The sequence below is a fragment of the Aulonocara stuartgranti genome (assembly GCF_965226115.1).
Source record: "Aulonocara stuartgranti genome assembly, chromosome: 11".
Taxonomy (NCBI): domain Eukaryota; kingdom Metazoa; phylum Chordata; class Actinopteri; order Cichliformes; family Cichlidae; genus Aulonocara; species Aulonocara stuartgranti.
The window spans coordinates 18,667,957-18,694,986 of NC_138947.1; the positions used below are offsets into that span (position 1 = coordinate 18,667,957).

At 39.5% G+C, this 27,030-nt stretch overlaps 2 protein-coding genes across 2 annotated transcripts in view; one reads left to right on the plus strand and one right to left on the minus strand.

Annotated features, from left to right (window-relative positions):
• Positions 1 to 8,360, minus strand: part of fhl3a (four and a half LIM domains 3a) — a 34,928-nt gene extending 26,568 nt beyond the window's left edge. The window contains exon 1 of the mRNA XM_082551379.1: positions 8,132 to 8,360. The gene's annotated coding sequence lies outside the window, so the exon portion shown is untranslated. The remainder of the gene's footprint in view (positions 1 to 8,131) is intronic.
• Positions 8,361 to 14,841: 6,481 nt separating this feature from the next.
• Positions 14,842 to 18,414, plus strand: utp11 (UTP11 small subunit processome component). Its single transcript, XM_082551125.1, has 8 exons — positions 14,842 to 15,078; positions 15,236 to 15,297; positions 15,390 to 15,492; positions 15,601 to 15,720; positions 17,462 to 17,555; positions 17,695 to 17,825; positions 17,960 to 18,070; positions 18,165 to 18,414. Exons 1-8 carry the CDS (start codon positions 15,019 to 15,021, stop codon positions 18,246 to 18,248), a joined length of 765 nt encoding a protein of 254 aa, XP_082407251.1. The 5' UTR covers positions 14,842 to 15,018; the 3' UTR covers positions 18,249 to 18,414.
• The last annotated feature ends 8,616 nt before the right edge of the window (positions 18,415 to 27,030 follow it).

Genomic DNA, 27,030 nt, shown 5'->3' on the forward strand with positions numbered 1-27,030 from the left:
TTTTCTTCAGCAATCATTAAACCTTAAACAGTTTCCACTCACCAGTGTTGAGAAAGTGTGCGATGCGATGAGGGATGGGGTTTTTTAAGGGGGGTTGAATACTTCCACAGTGAAGTCATGGCGCTTGTGTCATTGGCCCTCTGCTTTGCTTTGCTCACCGTCTGGCCTGCATTTTACCCATTGATCTAATTTCCATTGCCAACACTGGATGTGGTTCTGTTTGAAGCTGAATGTTTAGGTCCATTAAAGTACTGACAGAATTGCAAACGTATGGTGGACCTTAGGACAAGTAGGAAAACAACTTAGTGTTTTTTGCCAGGCTTCTGAAAAGACTGGAGAATATAGTATGAATATGGAAGACTGTCTCGTTCTGAGGGGCGTTTAGCAGGATGGAAGAAGGCGAGACCTTAACGTTACCTTCTAGCATCTTTACTTTACTTTATAAAGATGCCTTGAGACAATTGTTGTGGTGTAATGGCTTTATATAAATAAAACCAAATTATTTCTTGTGCATCATATGTGAGCAAAGCGTCAGAAAAGCTTATATCCATTTATGTAGAATCTTTATGTTCAAATGTGTTGCTGGTAGTTATTATCAAATATAATTTTAAACACACAGTAGAATATCTCACCTTCAAAATCTGACTTGCCTATATTCTATTTTCAGTTAAATATGGGGTTTAAATGATTTGCAAATTATTGCACATCAGCATCCTAACTTTTAAAAAACTTTTTTTAAAACCCAGATGTTGCATTGTGTTGGAGAAATGTTATATTTGTACTGTGCTGCCACTAATGCGGTCAAAAACCATCTCTGTAGGTGGTTTGACTCGCTGCCCAGGCCATACACAATACATCAAGCTGCTAGTTGTAATGGGGGGTCTGTATCTGTCACATAATTTCTACAACATCACAAAGACAGCTTTATTTCTACGCATAAGGGCAGAAAACTACACAGTGACTCTTATAATGCTCGGATAAGACAACATAGACACTATACGGTTAGCTGCAAGAAGGGAACAAAAAGAAGACATTTCCAAAGACACAAAAATACACTTCATTGAGGCTGCAACAATGAGGTCCAGACATTTATAATTTTTCCCCATCAAATGAAACTGAATTGCTGCAAAAGCACTCCAAGGTACTATTTTTCAAATTCATTTAGCCATATGTGTATTGATGTACCACATGTTCTGCAAAAAGGCCTATTTTGTGTGCCCTTTTATGTTTTTCCAGCTGTGGCAGAGACATAGTCATCATATGACGACATCTTGGCTTTAGATTTTTTTTTAATATAATTTTTTGAACTGTGCAGACAACTATATCCAAGAATAATTGCATCACAGCCCAACATATATCCGATAAGTAATAATAAACAAATAATCAAAAATTATATATGAAATGCATGTAAACTTACGCAATATTTAAGTTTAAGTGTCTGAAATTGTCTGTAAATTTTCAGCAAATATATAGTTACCCTTCATATTCAAAAACAGTGAAAGGCTCCATGCTCAGTGTTGCATGCGTGGACTTTCTGTCCTTGGTAAAAAGGTTTGGAATTGCTACAGAGCCAATGATGGTTTTCAATGCCAGGTGATTACGCTAAAACAAAAGTAAAACAACGCCTACATAATTCTGGGGTGCTGGAAAAGTTTGAATCATTAGGAGCTGTGCTGAAAGTACTAAAAACATCCTGAGCTGAATGTGATTGGCTGGTTGTGAACACACTTTCAAACACGGCAGTATTTCATTGTTAAGATTACACTGCATCACTTTTAAGGAGTTTCATAGTGGAGAGATGATGCCAGACGCATCGCTGGATGCACAATGTGTTCTTTTGCTTGTTTGCATTTTTGAAATAAAAGTAAATAGTTGTTGAAATTATTGCAAATTAATAGAAATTTCTCTAAGACAGAGAGGTGGTGCACAGAGTGTACTATAAACAGTAGGGATGTACATTTGCCTTTGATTACACCTTTCTGTAACAGTCCTTTGATAAATGCGTGCGCTCACCTCTCCTAGCCATCTCACCCTTTCATTCTCGCTTTTCACTTCAACCAAAGAAGCCACAAAATCCCTTCCCAGTTCTCTGTTAGTCGTTTTAGTCGTACATCACCGTCGTCTTCTCACAGAGAAGCTAACGTCCTTTTATAGCCAGACAACGGCCACTTTCTGCCATTTATGGCTCCTCCAAGGCACTGAATGAGGGCCAGTCAGTATCCAGTAAAGGTGAGAGAAGACAGGGAAGCAAGGGAGGCCAAAAAATATCCTGCCCTCTTCGAACACCTATTCTATGTAACTTTGACAGGTTTACAATTAGTGCCAAATGCTACCCAAGCAGTAGTGAACGCGTTCTCCTCTGTGTATTTTGAAAAGGGCACAACTGTCATATACAGCACAATTTATTGACTGACATAAATCCACACCTCTGTGTATGCAGCGAGTCTGGCTTGTCTCAGCTTGCTTTCTCTGTAGAGACTATTGTCTCTGCCACAGACCCGTAAAGATTAAAGTGTGCCTGCGATACGTGCGCGCAAAAGGCAAAAAAGAACTACGAAGATATTCTGGCTAAAGAATCACATTCTTCATCATTTGCTAGTTTCATCATGCAGAGCAGGCATTTTTACAGTGTTTATGTTAAGCAAGGGGGAACGTGCTCTCTTACAGCTTCACTCCAAATAAACAGAGTTGTATTTATCAGAGACAAGATAATTCACTTCTGAACATGTACCAGCTTTTCACACAGGACATCGTGTAAACTCCCTGGGGTTCATTCCTTGGAGACAGTTGTGCAACACAGCAAACATTTGTGAGCAGTCAAATAAAAATGTGCACATGCTAAACAGCTTGCTTCACACCCAAACTCGATTGACGGCACTTCCTCTGTTGTGATGTCACAGTCTGGGCTCATTCTGTGCAGATGTGAGAGCCGACCCTATAAAGTATTTGGGAAGCAATCAACACCAGCGCAGTTGGCATTGCGGCAAACTGAAGTTACAGCCAAATAAAGACACAACTACTGCAGCATGGGGTAAAGGTGAGATACAGTAGTGCTGTGGTGGAACAAACAGTGCAGGTATACAGAGCCAAGCTTTAATTACCTTTCCAAGACATCTGTTATGAGAACAGAGGTCTGCTAGTATGTTGTTTAGAAGAAATTCTTTGCTAACAGCCCATTCTTTCTGGGGGTTGCAGTGTTTTGAAAGGTGGCATTTTAAGCTGCAGGCACTGTTGCTGTGTTTGTTGCCTGCTGTGCATCACTGCGTGGTTAAGGACTGTTTGCCACATGCTCTCAAATTATTACCTAATTAAGCCAATGTACAAGACCATCCAATGGAAAGGATGATACAGTTGATGATTGCTGTTAGATTAATGTACATGTAGTAACCTACAAAGCATTTTAGCAGGTAGGATCAGGATCAGGGATCTATAAGTAACAGACACACCAACTTGAGAGTCATCTACTTGTGACAGAAGTCATGATCATTTCAACTCAGTGAGTCCCTCATTATATTATCCAGAAGAATCTCTCTCTGTTATTCCACATGCAAAAAGTGTGGTGTTACAATCTGAAGTGTAAGCACTGGTTCTTTATTTTTTCATCTTCCCTAGCAGACATATGAGGATGGAATAACATCTTATTACCTTGGATCTTGAAGAAATTCTCCTCACTCAACATTCCTCTCCTCAAGTACTTCCATTAACCATAGGTTATCCTATGATTTAGCCACAGCCCAACATAACCATTAGTTATATGAATTTATAACACACATCTTATTACCAGTTATATAAAAGCCCCGCAATTTGTCCACAGACTTTGAATTTGAGCTTTCTTCTGAGTCCTCCCTTCTCCCTTTTCTTGATGGGACTTGCAACTATTCTTCCTCTTTGTCAAAATCTACTACTTTCCCAGGACAGCATCATTTATGGGTGCCAACTTTTTAAGCAACCAATTACATTATGCAATTCAAAGATCTTCACACCTTTTGGCAAAGTTTCAGTCAACACATAGCGGACTTGAATGAGTTCCAAGAAACTAACGAAAGTTTTTTTCTGGGATCCTGCTCTCAGGAACAAGTCAGGTTACACAGATGATGGAAGGCTTTGTAACGGCCGTAGGTTTTACATGACATTCCTTTTATCAGGTCCCGTACATCTGTTGGCACATGACCCTACTCTCTTCCCTTTAGGTGAGGGCGCAGAGAAAGAGTCATGAGTGACTAACACATTTCTTCAGCGCACAACTGAATGTGATGACGAAGCATTGAATCGACAGGATTTCTGCACCCAAACAACATCTGTTTCATGTGAGAGGCTGCAAAGGAAACACTGATAAGCTATGAATGATTTCCATAAATTCAATGTGTAATAAATTTATAGGACACGTGTGGAAAACTTGAATGGATAAGGTGAAAGGCGGAGTGATGTACTCTTTCATGCCATATAATTAGCTTGTATTAAACTCGCAGGTGTGTAGTTATAAGTTACCTATTATTCCATCCTCACAATTTGGTATTTCTTCTGAAAACAGTATTTCCTTTAAGGATAGCAGGTACTGTATTGTAAGTGCTAGGTACAGACCCGTAATTACACTCCTAAAGGAGCATAATTACCCCATTAGCGCAGAGTCAGTTACCTTTAACACGCCTTTGCAGTCTATATGAAGTTTGAGTTCTCCTTACATAAAATCTCATATGGACTGAACACTGTGGCAGTGAGAAATAAGAGCAGTTACACGTGTTAGGCAAAATGAATGAATTGTGAGGTGGTGGTGGGGCGAGGGGGGCACTACCTCCCACAGGGGCCCTGGCTCAAGGGATCATGTTTCAGACGTTTACCAACAAAGCGTCCATGGAGGAAGTCTTGCGACCCTCACAATAACAGCACAGCACCTGGGCCTTCCCCACACAGGAAACCTGAGGTCATTTCCCCCCTTTCACGGAATGCAGACACACTCATGCTGCCAGCCACGCGCCCCCATATCCTAATGAAGAGGGAAGTGAGTAACGGTGGAGGAGACACATTCAAGAAAAAAAAGAAAAAAATATATATATATATGTATGTATATGAAGCAGAAAGGACTACATTTTGCCTTATATGGTCTCACATGTAACACAGACATTAAAATTCTGGAAACAAGTTATGCAGTCTCATATCTGTACTGGGATAATCAAATTTTCAGATTTTTAACTGAAAAGAAAAACAAGACACAACAAGGACCAAAGCGTGGGGGCATGCAAGTGAGGGTTAGGAAGACACCGCTATCTTTTTAAAAGACACACACGCCTTAACTTTGAAAGAAGCTGAAGCAGTAATCAAAATAAAACTCTGACACATACCACCGAGGGACAGGAAAAATACAATGCGAAATGTCAGGGGAGAACCACTTCTTTACAAATCTATATTCTGCTCTCAAACCACCTGCAAGCACTTGACCACCAGTTCCTCCATCATTATCCTTGGCCTTATTTCAAATGGTGCCAACACATAAAACTAGCTACAGCCAATTCAAGTCATTTAGCTGCAGTCCCACTACAGTTTAGAGCTGGCCATGGTCCAACCACCATGCAGGGAGAAACCTTTAGAAAACACTGAGACCTCTGAAGAATGTGACCATGGTCAATGAAACAGAGAGGGAGAGAGGAAGAGGGAAAAAAGCAAACAAATACATTATACAGCCCGTGGGCTCTGTCAAGGCAAGCTCCCCAGATGCTAAATGGGACAGAATGACTGTCTTTTGGTTGCTAGGGTATTACTTCTGCTTGTCACTGTGGCAAAACATTTGTGTAAAAATAATAAACATAACCTGTCAATGGTGAAAGCACAACGAGAGTTCAAAAAGAGCACATCCCTTCAATTCTGTAGTGACACAAAGAAAACAAGGGTGCTGGATCTAATGTTGATTTAACCAGTTGTTGTCTTTGCATTAAAACACACCTTATTTAATAATTCATTTAGCATTTTTCTGCATTAAATGGGGACTCAAAGCACTTTCTACTACAAGCCTTCATCACGTTACTTTATGTATAAGCACCTTGCCTAACCATCATGAGCAACACTCACACACCAATGAATGCACTGAGGTAAACTCAGGGCTCAAAAACTTGCCCAAGGATACTTCAGCATACAGATTACAGTAGTCAGGGATTGAACCAGTGACCTTCTAATTAGTAGAGGACTGCCTCTGGCTCCTAGGCCTCAGCTGCTCCACAAAGACATATGTTTTTAAGGAACCACTGGGTTTCAGGAGTCAAGCCCTTACTTTAAATCTAATAATAATTTAATTTTAACAATGGATCAAGAGACTATGCATAAGCATTCGCTCATCACAAAGACATCACCCAGATCCACAGGTTCCTTCATTTGCAAAGAGTATCAGCATTTTTGCCTCATTATTTTCTCATTTCTCGTGTCCTCATCCTAACTTTATTGTGCTCACTGCGTATCTCTGCTCTCATTAAACCCTATTCCCAGCTAAAGCTGGAAAGTGTGACTGTAAACTACATGCTGAGTTCCAGACAGACAAAGCTAACAAACAGGAACTAGTTGAGAGAACAAAACTAAGAAAGGAAAGTCAATATCACAGCTATGCTCACTGTTTGGCCAGCTTCAGAGCTCTAAACAAAAGCCTGTGTTGTTCCTTATCTGCTGGATATGCAAATATGCAACTGTAAGTGCCATATCAACTTTATATGGTGACAATATCGTATGTCAGTGCTGCATAACAGTTTCTGTGTTTCTGAGATCCCTAGTGATTCAAAGCATGGTTAGAATTTAACTTGACCAAATCTTTGTATGTTAATGATCTGTTACAGGCACTGCAATGTAATAAAAACCCTCCTAACACAATGGAAAAACTGAATTTGCATCTTCAGTCTGTAACTTGGCATCACATGTAGTGTCAGCACAACAGCAGTCGTTATGTCCCTGAAAGCCCTTCCAACTATACCCGAGAAAAAACACAATACTTTGTGTCTGTAATCTGCTTACGCTGTAGAAATAAAAATAAACACCATTTCCATCTTCAATCCTTGGATTAAACTTTATCCCATTGTGAACACGTTACTATCACCGCATGCCCACTGCACCCGCATGACACAACAGATGAAACACCAAACAATCACCACAAGGATGACACTGCTACTATGCATTATGATGTCACGATACACGCCCAACACAAACCTCAAAGCTGCAGTACAGACACACCCATCCCAGACGCACACTGCCATACCCCACTTTGTTCTGCTGGAGAAATGACAAGTTAAGCCCGAGGGACTTTGCTCCGTGAGGCCTTCACACGTTGCTCAGCCAGGAGCTTCAGTGGCACAAAAGTTCCTCCTTAATCCTTCCTCGACACAGTTCAGTGGGTCACACAAACTAACACACTCTGTTTCTCCATTGTTTGTTTTATGCCTCATTTGCATGTTTGCATATACTGTTTTACAATAATAAGGAAAAGCAAAGGAGAAAAGAAAGGAGAAAAACACATAGACAGACAGAAAAGATCCAGACCCCCTGAAATGTCTCTGGGTTTTACTTTGCAGGCTTATCCACGGGCCCTGTGTTTGACTAAGGTGTGAAGGATTAATACTTGTCATAATGTCAAGCCCAAGCCTGCTCTTTTCTTGCAATTCCCAACATGAATAGTACAGAGTAAATGTGATCTTAAGATGTTAAATTATACATGAAGCTCATACTGTGCAGCTAAGTGCAGTGCTACCAGTACAACCACATGAAAGACAACTAATAATAATCAGTATTTCAGTAAGCTGATCACTATTCAGCTGAAAATACATTTCACAAAGAGTAAACTTTTGCCACGAGACACAATCATAGGCTGTTATTTATTATCCATTTACTGAATATAAAATAGTAATGACACAACTAGTAATTACAACACTTTAAGTTCTTTAAACTCGAGATTCTTTGTGAAATGTATTTTCAGCTGAATACCTCACCAAGAATCAGTATGTATAAGTTACTTTATTTTGCCATGATCCATCTTTTGCGAAGTAATTTCCTGCTTGAAAGGTAAATTCATTGTTTAGTAAAAAGGAATACCGTGATAATAAGGAGAGGAAAAGTCTCTATCTCTCTCTATATTTTTTTTTAAAAGAAAGTTGAATCCTACCAGGGGTCTCTGAAGTCTGGAGGCACCTTTGGAACTTCAAAGTGGTAACCCGCCTCCTCCTCTGCAGGCACTCGCTCAGATCAGGACTGGGATCAGTTCGCAGATCGCTCCTCCGACGTGTCGCCCGCAACTGTGCAACTTTTTGTGTTTCCTCTGACTGTTGATAAACCTCTGCGGCAGAGAGGGATGCAGCTTGCCGGCTACTTTTGTCCTACTACTGAGGAAGTTGCTGGTGAGTCACAAGATCCCGCCCCCCCAAAAAACATTCCTCCCTTCCTCCCTCCCTGCAGCGACTTCAAACGAGACCTGAGAGTAGTCTAGGCAGTGGAGGGTACATCCCAACCGGGCCTTATTTTTTCCGTGCTGCTGTCAGTTTTAGTAGAATTACATATTATAGCCGAGTTAATATCCTTAACAGGAAACACCGACTTACAATAAGTATGGTGGAGAAGGCGATACTGCTCACGAGCTTCCTTAATTAATTCTGACAAGCAATCAGCCGGTTAGTAAATAAATCAAGCAGAAGTAAAAAGTCTGACAGATGAATGTGAAATTATCTGTGAACCTCCCATGCAATGTTTAGAGTTAATACACATGAGACGTGACCACTCTATGAGAGCTGGAATAGACTCCAGCCAGGCCAGCACCCTCAACTGGAGAAGCGGGTAAAAAAAATAAAATACATTTCGATAAAATAAATAAATAAATAAAGCATGAATGGATGCATATAATAGTGTTCAAATGCTCTGACATTTTGGTCTCAGATCAATTCCAGATATTAATGACTTGGCTTCAAATAGAGACTTTATATTTCCTACAGTCTAAATAATGTGTAAGTATAAATATTAACTGGTGAAAGTGAACAGCAGCAAGCAGCCTAGATATGTATTAAGACATTCTTGCTTTTCTAAAACACACAAATCTCTTGCTTTTTAAGTGACATTTGTTGACCTTTTCATGCAGTTACATTACCAAAAAGGGTAAAGAGCAAACCCAGTTGCTAAATTACACTTCCCTATTTTAAAGTGTGGGCCATTTCTCCACACCCCATGTTTCATTTTTTGTCATGACTCAACAAGTGGGAGTGACATTTTCCCCTGGATGCAGCTGGCTGCTGTTTTGTCATACAGTGAATGATCCTGATATCTCCATTTGAGTCATTACAGTGAATCAGTATGTTCCCAACCCATTAAACACAGTATCGTTGGCAGAATTGCCTCCATGCATGATAAACAGTACGGCACGTTCAGGTCGGCAGTCACCATACACTTTCTGTGGTTAGGGATTGAACCATATACACAGCAGCAGCTCAAACATAGCAAAGACCACAAAGACCACACTCTCTCTGTAGGAAAAGTTTTCAAAGAATAACTGTTTGTGAATTGGTGAAAAAAAACCTCAACATTTAACAGTTCAATATGTGTAATTAAACAACTGTGGTGCTAATTTTCAACTCCATATTTTTAGTCTGCTAGTATAGCTTTGTATTGCAGTTCACAGTTTAAAGCAATCCTTGGCGACCTCATACTGACCTATGCTGCTTTGATGCGGCCCCTAAGATCATCCTGTGGCCAAAAAAAGCTGTTTTTAACCACTGTTTAAGCTCATTGCAGGACTTCATTTCAAGGATGTCAGTATTGTTATTATTACATGCTGCTGTTTGCAGCTATACTGAAGACCCTCTCATAGATTTTCCTTTTAAGGGTGCTCTGCAAGTTTTCAGTAAGGCGGAGATAGGACCATAATACCCACCGCACCATCTGACCATATCTGTGATTTGAACCAGTAATTAATCTTCTCACAGTTTGATGATCTCAATTTTCAAACCTTCTCTGTGGTTTATATGCTTCTTGCAAGGCAAGCTATTTGATACTCTTATTTTAGGCTGGCCTCAATCAAAGGCCACATAAAGGTCAAGTAAAAAACGTCACGACGCCACGCAGATGTGAACCGTGGTGCGCGCTTTCTCCTGGAAGACATTATTCACGTTACACTGCATTTCAATCAAAAGTGTCACAAACAGCTTTGCAAACAACAAAAACAGACCATGCAAGAGAATTTCAAACCTTTCTCACTTCCACCTAACAAAACAGGATTAGTCTCTGGGTGATGTGTGCCGAGTGACAGTTTCAGAAATGTGCCAGTGTAAAGGGCTAAAAGGTTTCAGACACTGTTTCAGCCATCTGAAAAGCCCTCTGGCTGTAAGGCACTAACATACTAACTTAAAACTCTCTGTGTCCATCCTCAGCTATCTGTTAGCTATTTGTTATCACTGGGATTCAACTCACTATTTAAAGCAAGTTTCATGTAAATTTATTGCAGAGAGATGAAAAGATCTCTTCACTCTATGAGAAATAACTGACTAGATGTTTGTATTACATTGTGGACATACTTTGTGTAACAGCTGCACCACCATCAGTAAATAAGAACAGCGATCAGTCAATACACTTCTCATTCAAATAAGACTTTCACAAGAAATGCCAGTGCTCAGAAGTACTAAACACTACAATATAAATTCCTGCTAATTTCATTCACTTAATATGGCATCGTTGTTTCTTGATTGTTTATGGACGAGCAACAGAGGATATCCCATATTAAGTTAAAGTTCAAATCAAAACCCTCCGACCATGTGGCATGTTGTTTTTCATGGTTCTTTGAAAACTGAAAGAGTGTGATCCCCACTCGTTTGACCCCTCACTTCCACGCAACCCCCTAATTATGAATTCTAATTTTACACTCTGAGGCGTGGTCCCATCAGGCTGTGTGAAACATTACAGGATTACAGGCCTGTCAATTCATCGTGGTCGAGATAGTCCGATGAGTTTCTTACTTTGTAACCAAGTTAACTGTGACCTTTACCTTAAACATTTATATTTTAGTTTTGCAAAACAAGTTAAAGGTTTAATATGAGTCAACTGAATGTGACTTGATCATGAACAGAAATGGATCATAATGTCTAAAGTGAATGCTATGCAATGAATGTTTTTGATTATTATGTGCTAAACTACACACAACACGCTCTTTTCTTGGACGTGTGGCTTTGAAACATCTGAGGCAAATTAGCTCAAATGAACAACATAACCCTGAGCACAAGACCAATGGTGTTATTAAATTGCTAAATGCCCCACTTGAGTGATATCTAAATGTGTCCTGTACAATTTGTGTGTGTTTTCACACGATACATAATGGCAAGTGGACATCGTGACGTCCCGCTATAATGTAATAAAAATATCGACATATTTAGTGGTGAGAGGCACGAAATAGCATGAACTCAAATGGTGTTTGGATACTTAAATTGAATTTACAATGTCTTTGTAGCTTTAGATAGAGAAGCACGTGGAGCACACTGTCTATCAATTATCAAAGATAAACTCAAAATAACCTATCACAAGACTATCAATTTAAGAATAAAGGCTTTTGCTGATATCAGCAATTAGAGCTTATTTACAGAGCACATCAGGTCTGATCTAAAAACAATGACCCTTTTTTCTACACTTTGCAGCCATGATTGCTTGGAGTATAAAACCAGTTATGGCACAATATACACTCTCAAAACTCAAGCAGAGAAAATAAGCACCATATCAACACTTAATAGTAGACAATTTTGTTTTACAAGAGTTTGTGGTTAACTTTGTGAGAATCCCACCCAGTAGTGCCCCTATGTTGTAATTTACTGGGAACTGGGCATAAAGAAGCAGAATGTAACACTGTTCTATTACAAGGGAAAAGCTATGCATCACATTACTATATGTTACACCATTAGACTGAATCAATATAAATACTTTTAAACTATCTAGTATATCAGTCACAAGATAAATCTGGGGTGCTCAATGGATCCTTCTGGGGTATATAATATAATACTGAGTGTTTCTTCTTGTTTTGTTTATTAATGCTCTTTTCTTAATGTTGGGTCATTTTACCTTCTTAGTTATCTAAACTAAACCATATGAGGAATTCATAAGAGGAAAGATGCTTGACAGAATTGCTAACTACATGAAAACATCTTCATCTTCTGTTTGCAATAGGCAGCCAATCAGGAGAAAGTTGGCCTAAAGGTTTCCTTAAAGGGGGAAGAGCTACAGCATCTTGAAAGTAGATGACTGCATGAAGTCCTGGTATGAAGTAAATAGGGATTATATTAAATTGTGTGCCAAGAAAAAGGCATTGTGGATATAGAAGTAGGCATAATGGGTTCACTCCAATGAATTCTTAAGTCAGTTTGAAGTGTAGCTGCCAGATGTTGTAAAAAGTTTGATATTTCCATCTAAGAATAAAGGTTATATATACAATGTACTAGAAAATAGAAATGATGTAAATAGAATTTCCCGAACACTACTTTCCACCGCTGACAGCAACTTATTCAATCTCTTAGGAGATACAACTAAATAATCACACAGGAGAAATTTGTAGCCCGTCCATTTTTCGACTGGGTTGGTCAAATGGCCCGTTGCAGATGAAGACCAACCACGGCCAGGGGAGACATACCAAAGTCCTGAGCTCACCTCGAGTGCAGCAGCCTCACAATATGTCAGCAGTGTTATTTTTACGAGGTCATATTTGAAAACCCAATGGCTCTGCATCTGCCCTGCAAGGGCATTCCTCCATTGCTGACCATGAACAAACCCACAAGCTGTTGTGCTCCTGTTCTTGTGTCAGCTCGTTACAAGTCCCCGATTTCCAAAGTAGCATTTACCCCTGCCGTGGCTCACCAGGCATTTTACTTGTAATGATAAATACTCACATGAATTAAACAGCACGGAGCCCAGTAAGTCAGAAGGCAGACATTAACCCGTAAATCCTGGCTGTCTGTGTTTGCCTAGTTAAATACATGTTAGTGGGTGAGTGGATCAGTGGGGCCTTGGGCTGAAACCTTCACAGGAATTGGGGTGATTAGCCATCACACTGATAAACAAGCCCGTGACATAATGTGGAAAAACTGATCCTATTCAGAGGTCTCATCACCCGCAAGACATTCTGCATGCCAGGCAAATCTCGCACATATAAAACAAATTCCTTGCGGTTGGTGAGGAGATAGTGGGCTTCCATCGGAGAAAATGGCCGTTAAGAGGAATATCACTCTCTGTCTCGCTGGCTTTGTCCCACAGAGAGTTGAGAACCTGGGTGAGATTAGGGACTGGTGCCGTTGCGGCTTTGTCTTTGTCTCCCCGAAATGTCAGGAAGTGGAGAATCTTTTCTCACAGAGAGAAAGGTTGACCCTCATCTTCAGAGTGGAAAGAAAGAAAAACACAGAAATTCCTCATGTATATATTTCATTTCAAGCATGTGAGCTAAAGTCACAGTGTCTTAGTTCTATAGCCATAAGAAAAGCACATATAAATGTTTTAAGTGTAATTGAGTTTGTTTTCTGTTTGAGAGCATGTGATTGTTTTAAGGCATATTACAGGATTTCTGTGTAATCCTTTTTAGGCCTGTTGGACTGGGTATTAATCAAAATAGGGGTCTGGAATCCCAACAGAAACACGCAGTGAATGCTCATGTTGGAAAAACATAAACGTATTACCAATTAGTGTTAACTGGTCAGAGGGCCCGGTGGCGCCAGTGTCCGGCAGCCTCGCCTCTGTCAGTGCGCCCCAGGGTGGCTGTGGTTACAATGTAGCTTGCCATCACCAGTGTGCGAATGTGTGTGTGAATGGGTGGATGACTGGATATGTAAAGCGCTTTGGGGTCCTTAGGGACTAGTAAAGCGCTATATAAATACAGGCCATTTACCATTTACCATTTACCATTTAACTGTGCTCTCTGGCAAATGCTGGCTGTTATTATAATAACCAAAGCAATTTGGTGTATGAGTACCCTCACTTGTTTTGGTTTTTTTTTTTTTTTTCCTGTGCCAAGTCTGGCTTGTATATAGCCTGAGAGTACTTGTTAGATAAATAAGATTAATTCAGCTTGTCTTTGCCAGTAAGCCTTACAGCACGACAACTGTAGTATTATAGACCCAACATTTAAAACCAAAAGACAACCAAATTACAGGGCTTCGGATTTCAATGATATTACATTAGTTGATTTTTTTAAACATAACATTTATTAGAAAATGTATTAAATAACTGGTTAATATGTCACTGTTTTTCCCCATCTATGTAGACTAATAATATCAAAATAACTTCATAATTTAATATTACTGATTTAAAAAATATTAAAATTATCAATAAAAAAAGTTTAATAATCAAAATACTTAATTACCTTTCAATCGTCTATAGTCAGAATCAGAAAAATGCTGGGTTTTAATAAAACAGATTTTCAGTAGTATTTTCACCAGAAAGCCCATGTAAGTATTAAAAAAATAGCCTATATATTTAATGTATGTTTTTGGATAAAGATTACAAATGCACAGAAAACTATAATAATGAATTTTTAGCTGGGTTTACTATTTAAATATATCTAAAAATGCTTTGCTTAATATTTTCTTCTCTCCTCTGTATAATACACTGAAGCGCACGTACAGGTTATCTTATCAACATTTCATATGCAACAGTGCCCCCTAGTGTTACTACCCGAATGTACAATAAGCAACACCAAAATACCGACTATTCTAATTTGTCTAAAACATGTTTAATTTTATTTAAAATGTAAATTAAAAATAATATATAATTTTAAATAGTTATACAACTTGTTGCTGAGCTCCAGATTTTAAAAATATGACGACATTTTCAGCGGAATTTGAGTTGCGAATCTGCGACAGCGAAATGAAAAACGGCTCGCTCTGAATCAGGCAGGAACCCACGTGTCCCTCTCACAGGGAAGCACTAGAAACCAGAGGCAGCAAGGAGGCTTTAGATATCTCTGTGTGTGTGTGCTTAATAAGTCTTATATTAATCTGTTTTAACTTATTTTTGCGTGTATACGGTCGGGGTCATTTCACAAATATGTCCTCGTTCCGAAAGGCACTGAAATCTCGACAGAGAAACCACCATGAAAGATCTCAGGTGAGCGTTGCAATGTTGTTGGCTAGCTCGTTAGCCTATTAGCCAAGGCAAAACAACATACTTCTCGTGTGTTCGGTTGTTTTTCTGACACACACACACTTACAGTAATAGATACTAATGTTGGATCTGTCCTGTCTGTTTGTGTGTGCGTGTGTAGCCCGGCTTCAGGAAACAACTGGGATTGCTGGAGAAGAAGAAGGACTACAAACTCCGTGCAGAGTAAGGAAAAGTGCAAGTTTTTTGCCACACTTTATAGTTGTGTTTACCTTTTGAAGATAGGATGTTTAAGTTTGCCTTGTCTGCTGGTATAGTGACTATCATAAGAAACAGAACACACTCGCTGCTCTGCGAAAGAAAGCTCTGGAGAAGAACCCGGATGAATTTTACTTCAAGATGATCAGCTCTGCACTGCAGGTATTAAAGCAACAAGAAGCACCTCCTTGCTTCATAGATATGGTCATATATGAGTTTTGCCTCAGCGTTTTTTTTTTAAATTTTTTTTATCTTGTGGTGTGTTGACAGGATGGAGTTCACGTAATTAAAAAACCAAAAGAGCAGGAGGAGGTGACCGAGGAACAGAAGAAAATGATGAGGACGCAGGATATCAACTACGTGGAGATGAAAAGGGTTGCAGAAGTTAAGGTAACCTTTAATTTCCATGTAATAAGTCATGCAGAAGAAACAAAATACCACCACTGTGGCAAAACTGACTTGTTAATAGGCTCACTTTTCACTTAAAGTAGGCTCAGTGGCCACAGCTTATCTCATTGCCTTATAACCAAATTTGCATTTTTCTGTTCTGTTCAATTAGTGTGATGTTGTTGGGTTTTGTTTTTGTTGTTGTTGTTTTGGGTTTTTTGGAAATGCTTGTTGACCAGTTATGAGATTCATTACTACAAATCATCTTACTGGATTACACCAGGCATCTGACTGATAGATAATTAGTTGGTTGGTGACATCATAACATCTTTGAACCAGTAACTACTGTGGTAAAGTAATGTGCAAAAGTCTTGACTCACCCTTCATTTCTTTATATACTGCTTCAAACGAGCCAGTCTTTCTTGTAATTATTTAAAATAGTATTTAATACTGATCTGCGAATCATCCAAGCATTAAAAATGCTCCTCAACAATTAACTACTTGTCTGTCTACACATAGAAGACAATTTGGCAAAGTGCTATTAGCTGAAAACCAAAGGGAGGACAACAGAAGTGGCGGGGCTTAAAAAGTATCTGCAGCAGATGAACAATAACTAAAAAAAGTCATGTGCTTAAAAAATAGGAATAAATATGGCCTGACACAAGCCATTCTTAAGCAACGGGAACAGGCTGAGGTATCCCAAATTAAATAACAACTCAGCTGACAATCAGTGGCAAACACGTCTTATGGAGTGGTGAATCCAAATTGAAATTTTTGCTTCAAATTGTCATAAATATGTACGGCGCAGGTCAAGAGAGAAGTACGACAGTGAGTGTCTACGGCCATCTGGAGAACACTGAGCCTCTGTCATGGTGTGAGGCAGCATTTCAGCCAGTCGTGTTGAAGATCTTGTTAAAACTGATAAAATTACGAACCCAAAAAGTACAGCGAGATTTTGAGTCTCCACGTAACAACTTCTGGAAAGCTTCTGATTGGCAGCGGCTTCATTCTTTGGCATGATCATGACCCCAAACACACTGCTGATGCAGGACCAGTAACAAGTGAATTTAGCATGTATGAAGCTTTCTTAATGAGAGATGTTAAGAGTTTGTTTTAGACATCAGAAATGCACCTGTGAAGATCTGAAAATTAAGTCAATACACACGAATAGCAAAGGTGAAGAATGGTATGGATATACATTATACCCCTTAAATGTTAAAAGCAATGCTACTGCAGTGTAATTTTTAAATACTCACGATACCATTTTGGAAGTGGTTACTTTGCAGGGCAGTGTACCCAGGCTATATATTATCCTTGCACTAATATTTTTAAAATGCATATTGTGCATGACTCTTTCCAACAGCATGAGTTCGCAATTTGGAAACATAAAGAAAACCTAAAACAACAAAGAAATAACTTCTCAACATACAAATCATTGCATCACATCACAATTAAACGTTAAACCAAATGGTAAAAGTTGTTCCCCTCTGAAAACTGTTCAGTTTCCAAAGGCTCCACAGAGTAGGCCTAGTACTGGAATATAAAGGGGGATGAAGGGTTTCTGTTCCTGAAAAGGCAAATTTCCAGTAGCCATCTGCAGTAACGAATGAGAGGGCTCTGTGGTGGTACATGTGCCTAGTAGTTTAAGGGCAGTGGCAGCAGCATGAGCATAGATATTATCACCATCATTTATATCTGTGGTGGTGCCTCGGTCAATCTTTCTGGGTATATGATGTACTTCCAGAAAATTGAGAGGCTGAAAGGAGAGCTCCATCTTCTGGATGCAGAGAGCAAACCAAAAAACAAGCACACATTTTTTGTGGACTCCAAAAAAGAAGGTAAATATAAGCGTTTGGTAGATTTAATAAATTTAGTGAGTGCTTGGAAATGTGTAAGTGCTGTGCACACAAACTATCCTTTTCCTCTTGTGCTTTCAGTCTTGAGATTGCCTGAGAAGTTGTTTTTATTCTCCCTCAGTGCAGTCATTTAACCTGGCGGACCACCTCAACACAGCTCCAGAGCTGGTGGACAGAGTGTACAACAGACCAAGTCTGGGAACACTGGAAACCAAGAGAATACAGGGAGCTGTAGACCCGCGTGCTCTGGGGGTTTGTGGAGATGATATTTATTCATTTTTTGAATATTTCTTTAAAATTTAGCTCCTCGGAATTGTTCATTGGTAATAAAGTTTAAGATTCGGCATTTCATTCCACTGATGGGTCTATGTGATTTGTACCTGTAGAAACTGGCAAAGCAAAGGAAACATCAATACAAGATACTTTCCCAGCGAATTGACAGAGAAAAGAAAATGTTTGTCATCAGCCAGAAAATTCAGACCCGTAAGGACCTGCAGGTGAGGAGGACATGGTTCTTGAAAGTCTTGGTGCTGGTGTGCTATGACTGTCTTCATTTCAGTTTTTTTTTTTTTATGTTTTGCCTTTGTACAGGATAAGTTCAAGAAAGTGAAGGTAAAGAAGGAGACCACCAGTTCTGCAGCAATTTACAAGTTTGAAGCTAAGAGGAAACGTTGACAAGAGGAGGGAAAGAAAATCACTGTCGGGAGGTGATACTTGAAAATAATGAACTTCTCGAATCCTATGGGTCTGCACAGCAGAGGCAAAGGATAAAAATTCAGTTTTGTATATATTTATCAACTATGCTTAATTTGTTTCAAATAAATATCAAAAGAACTTGTAATTGGATTTAATTTCTTGATTTGGAGACAACTTATATTTTAAGGATTTCTTTGCTTGTGAAGAAGTGGAGAGCTCTCAGGCTCTATGACTCGAGGGGGTGCTGTATGATCTGGTTAGCTAAGAAATATAATTTATTTTTTTTTACCACTAGGGGGCATTAGTGTTCTTCATGAGTGTTCCAATCTAAGGCAACTAGAAGAGAGCCATAAGTGCATTTGTTCCCAGAAGTTATTATAGTGGTTCTTAAACTTGTTTTTCGCATACTCTTTTTAAGAGGATGAAGAAGACTTACATCCCACACCTCACTCTTTTCTAGGTAGTAGTAAAAGTAGTGTTATTAGTAGTAATAATATTAAGATCCAAGCTGAACTGTAGTTAAATAAATGCCATATTTTGTAAAAGTTGGCTCTGCACTGTATTCCAGGCCATCCTTGCCCCACAGTTTGAGTTACAAGTACGACCTACAATTTCCTTTTTGTGTCAGATTGAGGTTATAACATTTCTCACTCATGTGTTGTTGCTCTCTAATTCAGTAACTGTCCCATTTACACAACAACATCAAGAAATACATTCTCTTTATCCAGGTTTGAGGACAACTTTGGAAGTTCTCCATATTACACACGTAATGCTTTGTTGAACGTTGAGATACCCACGATGTGTTAATGTGTTATTTAGTCCTGAATAACACTTGTATACCGAGGTTAAATATTTTCGAAGCTCTGATACATTATCTAAAAAAAAATGAAGTCACATTTATATGTTTTTAACATCAACTGAGGACATTGTTTGCGTGCTGAAGTGCTGGAGTGCTTTCTGTGGTGGAGACACAGGCTTGGCTTAGCCTTCAGAGCCTCTGAAGGACACGTCTTTGTTTGCAGCCCTCGACTTGGGATGCAGCACACCTCTAACAGGCCCTTTTCACATGTCGCAGCAGGGTAGACACAGCTGCAGCTAATACAATTAAAAATGATTTAGGTGTCAGTTAGCAAGCATCGATAACAATAACACTATTGCCAATGCTTGCTCATTAGCTCACTTTAATCAAAATTACCCATTATTAATTTTATTAGCTGCAGCTGTGCTTATGCAATAACATCTCTGTTAAAAGGCCCCCTTGAGAGATAAATTGTTGCAGCTAGCTCATTTTCAGCAGGTAGTTCTCTTTCAGCGAACTGATTTGAGGCTTCCTAAGAATCTTACTGGACATCAAGGTGCTAAAAATGAAATTTTAATTAACCAAATGAGTACTCGCATTCAATTGTACAATATACTGATGATGAAACTTGTCCGTCAAATCCTTTCCAGTTAGCCGTTGATATCCCATTCCTGGGTGGGCAACAGAGGTTGCTCTACTCCCTGAAATGTAGGAAAGCATCATGATTTAGGGTAAAGCAAGCACACTTTCAAAAAAATAAAATAAAGGTTGGACGTTCTTGCTCCTTGTCTCACGATCTCCACTAATCTTTTATGTTGTCTTGTCTGCACATAAAGCAGGTAAAAATATATTTGCTTACTTCCAGTAGTTTGAAACAAATTGAGTACCTGATGCCCAGCAACAGTTCAGTGACCCGGTCTTGATTGATCCTTGTTGGTTGCAGCAGCTTCATAAATGGGGCCCATCCATCAGTTTCTCCTGGGAGCCACTGGGGGGGTAAGAGGGCAGGCAGGGAACCTAGTGAATGTGTCATCAGGAAAAGTGAGAGGCATAGAGGCTGCAGGATAGGGACCACAGGTCTTGGCCCAAACTCTGCTGACCAGAGGAAAGGTGCGCCAATAGCTCAGAATGGGCCAAAAGAGGCAAAGAGTGATAGCAGGACTCCTGCTTGCTTCAGTTGCACTCGTCTAGAAGAACAGCTTGACAAATCTAGCACTACAAAATGTTCTGTTAATGTAAGTTCAAATACCTCTACACGTACACCTATATAATAAACATCTCAAGTATATAGTGCACAGATTGATGTATTTCACTTTAATCAAAGCATAAACAAGGCTCTTGTATGTTTGACAATTTATGTCAGAATTCTGTTGTACCCAGTACGAGTGATTTGCATCCTCAGCCAGCTCTCCCTCCTCCTTCCTTACGCCTTTCTCTCACCCTCTCTGCCCTCTGTTACTGCGTCACACTCCTATGAGGGCGTGTGTGTACCGGGACCCTGAGGCTCACTGTCCATAAGCGGAGGGGGTGGAGGTCATTGAGGAAAGCCCAGGGGTCAAAACACTGTGTGCGCAGTTCCGGGACCCCAATCCGACTATGCGACCCAAGCACAGACCAGCTTCTGTTCCTCCTCAAGCTCTCCTTTCATTCTCCCCAGTAACGGGACTCTTATGCAGGGGTGCAGAGGCAGGGCTCAGGGGTGGGCAGTGGGTGACCTTCTGATTTTAAAGATATAGACAGGCATTCCTCTTTTGTCAAAAGGCTCATAATTCATTTGACTACTCTCACAGGCCATCCTGTCCCCCATAAGCCATCTCTAAAGTTAATGACCCTTGAGGTTTGTTAACGGATAGTCACTTTTGGAATTGGGGGGGTGGAAGTGGAGTACTGTGGGGTAGTCACACAGCTGCAGGGTATGACATTGACCCTGATATATAGTAACTTCACTGAGAGTGAAAGTGTAGCCTGGTTAAAATGGAATACAACAGAGCTTTGTTCTTTAACTTTAGTTATTAAACATATGAAAGAGCAAAACTAAAAAATGACACACTTTGGGTTTTTTTTGTACATTTCCACTGAATACTGCACATTTTAAATAAACTTGAATTGTTCAAGGGTTCATTTGTTAACAACACTTAATCTGGGTTAGAGTGATCTGAATTAGGAGTCCCAGTGTGTGCTATCTGGAATCAGGTAATCCATCTTATTTTGTTAATTACTGTATACAAACTACAGGATTAACAAATCAGACTGGACTACCAGTGATTTATGCCTCATATTAGTAATTGCTAAATGGGTGAAGAACAACTAGTAGAACGGGCAGCGTGGAATCAATTTAAAAAAAAAAATCAAGAGATAAAAAACAGCAGAATAAAATCATACCAACATCTATTTTTTTGTTAAAATCTTTTGAACAGTCATACCCCTCGTGTGATTATTAGTGGCCTAATATATTCAAGATTTAACCTAAACTGATGTCTGATATCTGGTCAGTTTTCTTCAGATTGTTGCATTCTTCTGGGAAATTCTGTCAAAGTGGTCACACAACGAGTTCAACTAGTACAGGCAGAGTGAACAAAACCTCATTTTTACTGCTTGCAGTATTGATATTTGTCATTCAAAACGATACACAACTCCTCTTGAGAGAGATCTAAAGACCACACTGTGAGCAGTTTTCATTTAAACATTACAAATCTTCAGTGGCATTGATGTGATGGCTTATTATTCTGGAAAGTGGTGAAATTTTATTCTTATTTATACAGGGTTCTAATTAGACACGTGCTGCTGTCACCTCCCTTAAACAGGTGCTTGATCCTTACAACCTGCTGCACTTCACCCACTTCATTTACCAGTACCACTTTTCCTCTGCAAAGCCAGCGTTCAGTGCCACAGTAAAGCGTGATTTGGGGACAGTACTTATTGATCCCCCAATTACTGAGAGGTGGAGAGTGAGAGGTGGTGAGAAGACTGAAGTAGCCTGAGGTTTGAGTTTTTGGGAGGGCATCTCCAAATGCGAGGGGTGGGGGTGAGAGCTAGTCTTTATCTATGGATACCCTCAATCCTTTAACTTGAAGCTGGGTGTCAGGGACCTTTTGAAGTTGTCGAAAGAGAGGAGAGACCAAAAACGGGGAGCATGGGGGATGTTCAGGCAGGGTCTCTCTCCATGCCAGGGGGAAGGTATCTGAAGGAAAATCTTTACAACCATGACAGTCCCCCTGATGTGCATTCATTTTTGTGTATTTATGTGTGAGTATTTGGATATCTGTGTGTATTCTAGCATGATTGTGTGTATATACTATGAACGTGTGCCTGAGCCAAATGTCTGGCTCATGCAATGAGGTGGGATCACAGAGCCTCCTTTTTAAATTGCCGCTAATGAGCCCTGGCTGGCGAGAGGTACTCGAATTGATTAAATTTGCATGGGAGCCTAAATCATGACAGAGGCCTCATACTTGCGCACCCCACCTCTAGTTGCGCACACACATACACAGCACCCCTGCTATTCCCCCACCTCCATATCAGACCTACAGGGGGTATCTCTCTTCAGGAAAGAAGGCCAGAATAGACCAGGGGGAGGGTGTGGGTGTGTGTATATGTGTGTATCTGTGGTGTTGAACGGGGCGTGGAGCGCACCCATCTGCCCCGGCATTACTGTCAGTCCATCATTCAGGGGAATGCCAGCCGCGTGCCTTGGGGACGTGTTCATTACGCTTTAACTACCGGATCTGTCCTTGTCTCGCAGTCTCCCTGTGTCATTGTCGACTTGAGATTGTGTGTATGTATATTTATGCAAGTGTCTGCTTGCATCACAATTGAATGCACCCAATTCAAGTGTACTGGGGGGGTTACTTGGTTACTTAAAATTAAGAACTATTCTAGAGACCCACGTTTGAGTTTGATATCGTGTTTGTGAGTTTTTAAAAGCCATTCATTATATTTATACACCTACAAGCATGCTCATTATGACTTAATTATAATCTCAATATCTTAATCTACCTCCATCTTCCACACAATCACGCTCTCCTCCGTGCACTTTTTTTTTTGCCTCTCAAAATTTGTTAGTGTTTTGCTTCTCTAATGCTTTCCTTTAATGGTAACTATGTGACAATGCCTGATCAGAGCTACTTTGTGTGCACACGTTTGCCTTCTATCTACTACTACTAACGGTGAGGTGTGAGAATCAGTATGTGTGAGCGTGTGTGCGCCGGTGGGGGACAGTGCTTGTGCGTGGTTATCTCGGGTGATTGCAGTAATCAGATGGGGGTGTTAATCAGAGTTTGTTCGTCAGTGGCCTGATGAGGGGCGATGAGGGCCGCTGATTATAATGTGATGCTTCGATCGGTCTACAGAGACAAACCGCCAAGAGAATCATTATCATAGCGTACAGTTTTTCCCCCCTCCGCTCTTGGAACGCTGCAGCAAACAAAGTGTAAACAAACAAGCAAAACAGCACACTTCAATATGTGGGGAAGTGTGTCATTGTAAAGATGCAGACTCTGTTGTTATTATTATTGTGTGGATGCTTTAAGCATCCACACTATTGAGTTCCTGTTTCTCTTTATTCTTTATACTTTATTCTAGTTGCTTCCGTACACTTTTCGCCGTTAAACTACTTCCACAATTTTCAGCCGATTTTCACCGTTCAAATTTTAAACTATTCAGCTATTTTTGCTAATTCCTGCTACGATTTTTGCTATTTTTAACTATTATACTTTTTAAAATATTAAGCTTTTTTCCTTTAATTTGTCCCATTGAAATGAATGGGAAACTTCAGCAATTCTGCTAAAATTTGCTTGTTTTTGAAACTTAACTACTTCCTCATATTTTCACCTAGAACAACCATTCAAACTTTAAAATGTTCACAAATTATTGGGCTATTCAGGTATGATTCAGCTTTTTCAAATCTTTTACTGTTTTACTTTTATGCCTCTTAAAGTTTTGAGTTGCAAAATTGTGATTTTTCACAAAATACATGTGTTGTTATGGTTGCTATGCTCTTGGCTTCCAGTGTGCCACTGAAGGTTTTGCAATTTTCACTTCATGTCCGAACAACTTCCTGCTACTTGCTCAATTTTCACTCAACTTCCACAAATTATACATCAAAACGTAGGTATTTTTGCTGGCTTTCAGAAAATGTCACCATCATTGTTGTGAGATTTATAGAATTTTTGCAAATCTCCTCAGACTAACACAAGGTCAGAAAACTCTCCATATAAAGTGAATGGAGAGCTTGTTCAAAATCACCGCTGGATTTCTGTAATGAGAGGCATATTCGAATCGTCATATCTCCTTAACGAAGCAAAGTTAAGACATGAGGCTTGTCCCCGAATATCTTCAGACACCCCTGACGCTCACAATTCAAGAATTTCTTTCTCACCTATTACCGTTCTGAAATGAGTTGGACTTGTTTGAGGGTAGGAAATTCGTCCTTCGCTCAGATTTCTTCAGATTTCAAACTGTGGAAATGAACCACTTTTTTCTCTCGTCATAACTTTTTGTTGGATTTCCACAGAGACCTGAAAATTTCCATGATTGTTCACCAAAGCCTGCTGTCTCTTACGGTGAAAGAATGATATCGATACTCCAAATAGATTTCGAGTTAGAAAGCGTTGTTTGAGGGCAAGTCAAGGCAGTTTTTGCTTCGCTCTACTCAGTTATGGTGCATTACAAGTCAAATATCTTTAATAATTCATATTTTAATGATAAATTGTAAACACTGGAAGATTCCCCCATCTCTTCTGAACAAAACAGTGTAAGAATGACCGCTCTAGCCCCTACGGTTTGGAAATTATGGTCATTTGTTTGAGGGGAGTCCTCACTATGAGAAATAGGCTGCAATAATCCTGTGCCTCTCTGTGCTGCGTGTGTAAAAAGAGGCACATGTTTTGGCGGGAAAAAGTACACAGGCTCTCTGATTGGTGGATTCAAATTCAGCAGCTCCCAGGCTGACCTAGAAACTTACTTCTCTCTCCCTGTGCATTTTTTTGCTGATTTTTTCATTTAACAAGTATATTTGAGGGACCCTCAGCATGTTCAGCATTTTTTCAGCTGTCCATTTTGCTTTTCCAATTTTTCTGTTTAACTTATTACTATTGTGCTAAATAATACTATTTCTGCTATTTTATAAGATTTGTGCCTAATATAGTATTTCTGCTAAATTACAATATTTCTGCTTTTTATACTATTTGTGCTAAAACATAGTATTTCTACTAAATGTAGTATTTATGCTTAATCATACTATTTCTGCTTTTTATGGGATTTGTGCCTAATATAGTATTTCTGCTTTTTATAGGATTTTTGCTCAAACATAGTATTTCTACTAAATGTAGTGTTTATGCTTAATCATCCTATTTCTGCTTTTTATAGGATTTGTGCTTAATATAGTATTTCTGCTAAATTATAGTATTTCTGCTTTTTATAGTATTTGTGCTAAAACATAGTATTTCTACTAAATGTAGTATTTATGCTTAATCATAGTATTTCTATATATTTCTGCCAGGTCCCCAGGCAGCCAATCCTCTGTGAGGACTGAGAAATTCAAATTTTCAAATCAGGGCCTGCACGGCTTCCCAGCCAATCATATATGTGTCCTGAGGCATTCAAATTTGCATATTGGGGCCTTCATGGCTTCTAAGCCAGCCAATCATATCTGAGGGCTGAGGAATTCAAATCCACAAATCAGGGCCTGCACGGCTTCCCAGCCAGCCAATCATATATGTGGTCTCAGGCATTCATATTTGCATATTGGGGAATTCGTGGCTTCTAAGTCAACAAGTCATCCATGTCATATATCTCTAAAAATTCACATTTTAATGATAAATTGTTAACACTGGAAGATTCCCCCATCTCTTCTGAACAAAACAGTGTAAGAATGACCGCTCTAGCCCCTACGGTTAGGAAATTATGGTCATTTGTTTGAGGGGAGTCCTCACTATGAGAAATAGGCTGCAATAATCCTGTGCCTCTCTGTGCTGCTGCGTGTGTAAAAAGATGCACCTGTTTTGGCGGGAAAACGTAAACAGCCACTCTGATTGGTGGATTTAAATTCGGCAGCTCTCTCCCTCTGTGTGTGTGTGTGTGTGTGTTTAGTGGGAGAGAGAGGACCCTGCCCTTATTTGGCAGCATGTCATTGTAGGATTTAAATTGAATATAGTTAGACTGGTTGACTGGATTAGAGCCTGTGTTTGTGTGTCCCTCTGTGCATTTATGTTTCAATAAGTTATTACTATTCTGCTAAATCATAGTATTTCTGGTACTTTTCGGTACTTGTGCTAAATACAGTATTTCTGCTAAATCATACTATTTCTGCTTTTCATAGGATTTATGCCTAATATAGTATTTCTGCTAAATTATAGTATTTCTGCTTTTTATAGGATTTGTGCCTAACATAGTATTTCTGCTAAATTATAGTATTTCTGCTTTTTATAGGATTTGTGCTTAACATAGTATTTCTGCTAAATTATAGTATTTCTGCTTTTTATACTATTTGTTCTAAATTATAGTATTTCTGCTTTTTATAGGATTTGTGCTTAATATAGTATTTCTGCTAAATTATAGTTTTTCTTCTTTTTATAATATTTGTGCTAAAACATAGTATTTCTACTAAATGTAGTATTTATGCTTAATAATAGTATTTCTATATATTTCTGCCAGGTCCCCAGGCAGCCAATCCTCTGTGAGGACTGAGACATTCAAATTTTCAAATCAGGGCCTGCACAGTTTCCCAGCCAATCAAATAAGTGTCCTGAGGCATTCAAATTTGCATATTGGGGCCTTCGTGGCTTCTAAGCCAGCCAATCATATCTGAGGGCTGAGGAATTCAAATCCACAAATCAGGGCCTGCACGGCTTCCCAGCCAGCCAATCACATATGTGGTCTCAGGCATTCAAATTTGCATATTGGGGAATTCGTGGCTTCTAAGTCAACAAGTCACCCATGTCATATATCTCTAAAAATTCATAT